The sequence below is a fragment of the Anthonomus grandis genome, chromosome 17 (assembly GCF_022605725.1).
Source record: "Anthonomus grandis grandis chromosome 17, icAntGran1.3, whole genome shotgun sequence".
NCBI classification, from domain to species: Eukaryota; Metazoa; Arthropoda; class Insecta; order Coleoptera; family Curculionidae; genus Anthonomus; species Anthonomus grandis.
Genome location: NC_065562.1, coordinates 3,665,301 through 3,671,300, shown reverse-complemented (window position 1 = coordinate 3,671,300; position 6,000 = coordinate 3,665,301). Strand labels below are relative to the sequence as shown.

Below are 6,000 nucleotides of genomic sequence, written 5' to 3'. Positions count from 1 at the left end.
AACTCGGATTTTAAAATATAGGCGATTTTTCGGCTCACCCAACATACGGCAACACTCAGCGGAAGGATGAAGCGGCGACCAAACCGATAGGTTCTCGCGTGTCATATAGATCTGGTGAGGATGGCACAGCATGGCGCGGGGAATTATGAAACTTGAATAATCAGACATTACGATTGTCGATTATTGGCAAAATTTTTCTTTGAAATGGGGTGCTCGATCCTATTTCATATAATTTTTTTTTGCTACAATTATTATTAAACTTTTTGCGATACTTTTTGTTAATGATGTACGGGGGAGTTTTTAAAAGGCATTTTTAAAAAATTATATATTTTTTATACAAAATCTATGTATAATTGTTTTTTCTATACATATTTTTTGAACTGTTATAGATTTTACCCTAATCTTATTGAAAAAACAATTATATACCTACTTATATTTTAAATTTTATTTAAAAAAGTACAGTTTTATATTTACAAAAATCTATTAATATACCTATTTTAAAATTAAAATGTTGGTATTTTCGCGATGGATTTCTTATTTCCAGTCCTCTACTATATCGCGGGTCGATAATTTCCGGTTGTTATTCGTAAATAAACTTACTAGATATTTCACGCAATTTGGAGCAAAAATTTCTCAATAAATGATTCCTGCACTCAATTTTCTCCACATGTAAATTTTCATATGGGCGAGCCTCGATCAGTTTTTTATAGACGCTACTGTCACCATCTCCAACAAGTCTTTTATAAATAATATTATACATGTCAATACTTTTTCGAAATCCTTCCACAATTATCTCGGATTCCATACTTATGGATGTATTTGACCAGTTCTTATAACATGTATGATCTGGAATGACTTCCATGTTTTTGGCACTGGCGTATGCACAAAAGCTGCAGTATTTATTTCGGATTCCAAGAAAAAGTTTTCCGGTCCTCTGTCCAATTACACAAGCCTAAAATACAAAAAAAATCAAACAAAATTAAGTATTTAACTAAATCATAATAAACTTACAAATCCTGAAGCAGCATCATAATTAACATTATAAGACCTTTTGCTCCAAGCACCATCAGCCACAGCAGTGATACAGGGGCGATTATATTGGTCTACTTCTCCTGATTCTTTGGCCAATAAACTCTCTTCTTGTGCGGCTTCCTCCATTGCTTTCCAAGCCGTTTCCCTTATCTTTTCTCCCACAAACTCATAGTGCTGCTGATCTGTATTTGGAGACATAAAAGGAACATCCAGTATGGCCATAAATTCTTCCGCGGCAGTAAATCCAATACCCGTTGAAATGGTTGCTAAGGCTGCTGCGGCATTTATGTCCATGCATGTTTCAGACTCATCTTGAGTAAACAGATTGAGGTATTTTTCTAAATTGCACATTTTGCACTTTAGTAAAATTGAACTTTTTAAGCCTTTTCTATTTTCCGTTAAAATGTTCATATCTGCAATTGTGCAATTCTATAGTCTGGATAAATTCTGGATTTCTTTAAAAAGCTTCGGAATATCTACGATTCTCCTTCCTTCTATAACGTAGTCAGTTATGGTATCATGAGATGTCCTAAAAGTAATATTTTGATATAAAAACTAATAAAAAATAAATGTAAACTAATTAAAAAATTTAAAAAAAAATAGGGCCAAAATGAAAGTTTAGTTTTTATCACGAGTTTAGGTATTAAGCTTTTCATTAAATTTTTTAAAAATAATGTGTTAAAAATAATTCCATATTCACTTTTTAAACAAATCATTTAAAAATAAGAAATATGGGCCAATTGGGTACATATTATGTACCGGGTGGGCAAATAAGAATGTTCACCGGCTATATCTCCGGCCCTAATAATCGTATTGCCTTGAAAAAAAAGTGTTTTAAAAGTGGCCCAAAAAAAAATGCCGGAAATTAAGTGCATTGGTCGGCCGCTAGAGGGCGTTACAGCTTCTTTAAATCTTAAAATTGCATTTTTGCCAAAAAATCTAACAACCTATACCTCAAAATATTATATTATTATTCTAGAAGAATTTTCTCACAAAAAAGTTTTTACAAAAATTTCTGTCAAATGTCAAATAAAGTGGTGGGAGGAGTTTTTATCTTGAAATATAAAAACAGCTGAAAATCGGCACTGACTGAACCGATTTTTTTTCAACAAATTTTGTTTAAAATTCCTTTGTTGCTTTATTTTTTCTACCAAAAAAAATTGTCAAATTACTTAAACTCCCTAAAATACACTAGAGGGCGTTTACTTGTGACTTACCCTTTCTGATGGATTATTTAAAGAAAGTCAAATGCAACTATATATATTTTCTTATGTCATTAAAAGCAGGAAACAAAGCCTTACTAGTCGGTGAAAACCGCATTACAATATCACTTCCGGTTATACCGGAAGTAGATGTCAACTTTCTTATTTTAAATTAAACACCCTATATATTATTTGATTTTTAGATTTTACATAAAATTCCAAGAAATTTGAAGTATCACCTGTATACTGAAGTATTCCTGCTAAAAATTAAAAAATCATAAATTTTAGTGAAATCATTAGTGAATATTATTTATATGTTTTATAATGCTGGGTAGCAATTTATCGAAATCCGGTATTTTATGTTTTTGATTTAGGTATGTACCTAATATAAGTAATAACATATCAAGTTTTGAAAAACTTATTATAAAAATATACGTATAATATTTTAGAAAATCCCTACGAGTATCTTCAAAAAAGCATTGCATGAAATTTGAATTTATACAATATATTATTTTATAGTATTATATTTTGGTTTAGGAATTTAATGTATTAATATTTTTAATATAGGTAACTTAATAAAATTAATTAAAAGCGTCAACTAAAATCAGTTTTAGTTGACGTACTAACAATAACCTCAAACGCTATTAAAAAATGCATTTTTCATTTGGCTCACTCTGTATGAAATAAAAAGCGCCAAAAACACGTTAAAAAATAAAATAGATATTATGTTATAATTTTCCAGCAGTTACGATGCATAAAATAATATATAATTATAAAGCACTAACCTTTGTCTTTCAACTTCTATTTCCTCTTTAGATGTGTTATGAATTGGCATACTTTCAGTAGCAGAAGTACGGGAAGTACTAAAATAAATGACAAAAAATTAGTATTTTTTTGCAATGGCCAAATCTAAAATCTAGATTTGGATAGAGATTAATACAATAATACAAAAAAAAATTAAATTAAAAAAAAAGTTAAATGTATGCACAGATTTTAAGACATTTGATGATTTTTAAAAATAGTAAGATTTTATCTTTGAAAAGAACCTATTTTAAAAATCTCATTTCCAGTAAGATGCTAATACATCATATTTTTATGTTTACAATGAGACAAAATAATAAAATAATTTTTGGAAATATTTATCTACTGTTTAATTGTTTTTAATAAATCTACTTTTTCGAAAAAAAATTGTTAAAATCCATACTTACTTTTTGGTATTAATTAGATAATAACTCTTTTTGTGTTTCCTTAATTTCAAACCAATACACAAAAATCATAACGGCATAATATTGATAGGAATATTTATTATTTTAAAATGCAAACTTGATTTTTAAATTTCTAGTCAAGTATACTTTATGAAATTGTTAAGAGTTTGATGTTAACTTAATAAATAATATCTATCAATAAAATTATTTGACACTTGTGTAAATTAAAACAAAAAAAAAATTTAAAACAACTATTAATAGCAAAGCCTACGTTTTAAAGGATAATAAGATGTCTTCGTGAAAAATTGACAATCAATAACTGATTAGATAATTTAGTACTTAACAAAAGAACATTTCAAATTTTCAGGGTGAGTATTATTCCACCATGAACTAAACCAAAGCCTGACTAATATTTTTTTTTTATCTTAGAAGTCTTACGCTACAGAAAGACAAATGTGGAAAGAAAAACTGGTTGTTCAGGAGTAATAGCTGAATTTAAAAAAAAAAAAATATTATTATGAAACCATCCAGTATTTCTATTATCGAACGCGATAGATCTATTTATGTGTTTTTGAAACTTCCCGTAGAACTTTTAATTGCGTATGAAATATGTCTCTTTCGCAAAGTAAGACCCTCTATCTCTGTAATAATTTTTTTTAATTTGTTTTTACATTAGGCGAGTTCTAGCTACGTTTCCTGGTTACAGTGCTAGTAACGGGGTAGTAAGGATATCATCCGCCGATGACCATACGTTACCGATCGCCGAAACGTCTCATTTGCACACTGTAACCCCCAATGTGGGCACAAATGTTTTGTTTACTTGTTACTACTACTAACCGATAAGTAATTCAGTTTGTTTACTTTGGTGGTTTATTTCAAATTCAAACTGTTCTTATTTAGTTTTTTAAAATTTTTAGTTAAAAATAATAGCATGAATGATAGTAATAGCGACGCGGATTTGCTATATTTTTCAAAAAAAGCCAGAAAAATTAATATTATATTACTGCAGCTTCTTTAAGATCAGGATTATTTTACCACTTTAGCTATTGTATTGGTAAATAGCTGATAAATAAAATTGTAAAGAAGATAATTAATGTCTTTCTTTATAGGTGCTGCAGTAGAGATATACATATGAAATCTGAGTCATATGTGGAAAATGTTGTTCCACAATTATCCAATATAAACTTTATTTAAACAAAATTTAACTTTAACTAAAAGCTTGTTAAAATATTTTTTACCCTACAAAAAACATTCTGGTGGAATCCTCAAAACTCAACTAAAACAAAAGTGAGAATGTAACAGACTAGAAAAGGATAAATACTAAATACATTACTAAAATTCATAACCGACCAGCTGTGATGGTAACTGCTAATTATTTACACTGTTCTCCTGCCAGCTCTCCTTACCAAAACAAAAAAAGAACGCCAGAACGCGGTTACTTATTACCAGGTAACGAATTTGGTTACCTGGTAAACACTAAAACTCTCCTATTAATTAAGATGGTAGCAACGATTCCAGCTCCGGACGAATAGACTTCAAACCACAGAATAGCCCCGAATAGAAACGTAACCTATGTGTTAATGACGTGTTCCTTAATTTGACGCGCCATCTACTGACTGGCCGCATTTTATTAATATAATGGCGAAGGCGTCCTATTGGAGCATTTTGTTATAAAGCGACATCATCTACTATTTATCCCAAAAATTTAAACCACTTACACGCAATGGAATAGGGAGTTAAGATAATGAAACTAACTAAGAAGACTAGATAAACTAGATAAATAAACTAAGTAAACTAAAAATTTTAAATTTTCTTAATGTTTTTTTTAAGACTTTTAACCTCTTAGTTTTGGCGTAAAATCTTATATAAGCCTTTTTTTAATAGGATCTATTAAAATTAGATTTGGTTTACTATTTAAAATTTTTAAAATTTTTTTCTGCAAATTTCTGCCTTTTGCTTTTGCTAAGATTTACTGTTTAACACCAAAAATATAAGCAAGATCTGAAACTAAATCTTATCAATGTTTTATGTGTATTTTGATGTTCTGTGCAGTTTATTAATGAAAATTTTAATTCATTACATAAATTATTTTCTAAGTGTATTGATATTTTTGTGGCTTGTGGCACAACCTAGGTATTAAATAAAATAAACGTGCAATACACTGGTATATGAGAAAACTGAAATATGTACTGTGAGTTTCTAATTTACAATTTTGATATTGTCGAACCAAAATGAAATCATTATATAAATTATGTTCTTTAAATTTCATATTTTTACTACAGTTAATACACTTAATTTTCTTACTTATATTTCAACAATGTATACTGCAATGTAATTTATAGTGCATTTTTAGATTTTACTCTGTTGTGGCCTTAGAATAGCCGAGGGAACTTTTATCTTGACAACTTGTGGATCCAAGATATTATTGCCAAAAAAATTTGAGTTTATATCATTTTTATTCAAGAAATGTCCAATAAGCTCCCTAAGATTACTTAAGGATCCATCAGTTAAATATTTTTCGCAACTAGAACCTGGGCAATGACTGGATATGAAATTGTTGG

General features: G+C 28.9%; 1 protein-coding gene across 2 annotated transcripts; it reads right to left on the bottom strand.

The window, feature by feature from the left end:
* Nucleotides 1-339: 339 nt before the first annotated feature.
* LOC126746378 (uncharacterized) lies at nucleotides 340-3,243 on the bottom strand. 2 transcript variants are annotated; one of them, XM_050454610.1, is made up of 3 exons: nucleotides 3,020-3,243; nucleotides 1,012-1,561; nucleotides 340-952 (listed from the first exon to the last, which is right to left on the bottom strand). In XM_050454610.1, exons 2-3 carry the CDS (start codon nucleotides 1,441-1,443, stop codon nucleotides 581-583), a joined length of 804 nt encoding a protein of 267 aa, XP_050310567.1. In that variant the 5' UTR covers nucleotides 1,444-1,561; nucleotides 3,020-3,243; the 3' UTR covers nucleotides 340-580. The 2 variants fall into 2 exon arrangements, with proteins under 2 accessions (XP_050310567.1, XP_050310568.1); XM_050454611.1 differs by lacking the exon at nucleotides 3,020-3,243 and having other exon boundaries at nucleotides 1,012-1,680.
* Nucleotides 3,244-6,000: the final 2,757 nt, after the last annotated feature.

What these genes read in the sequence shown, in the direction of transcription:
- LOC126746378 (XM_050454610.1), bottom strand. Translation starts at nt 1,443, where the DNA reads ATGAACATTTTAACGGAAAATAGAAAAGGCTTAAAAAGTTCAATTTTA. An exon ending in ATGATGCTGCTTCAGGATTT is followed by an intron (nt 953 to 1,011) that starts GTAAGTTTATTA and finishes TTTGTATTTTAG; the next exon opens with GCTTGTGTAATTGGACAGAG.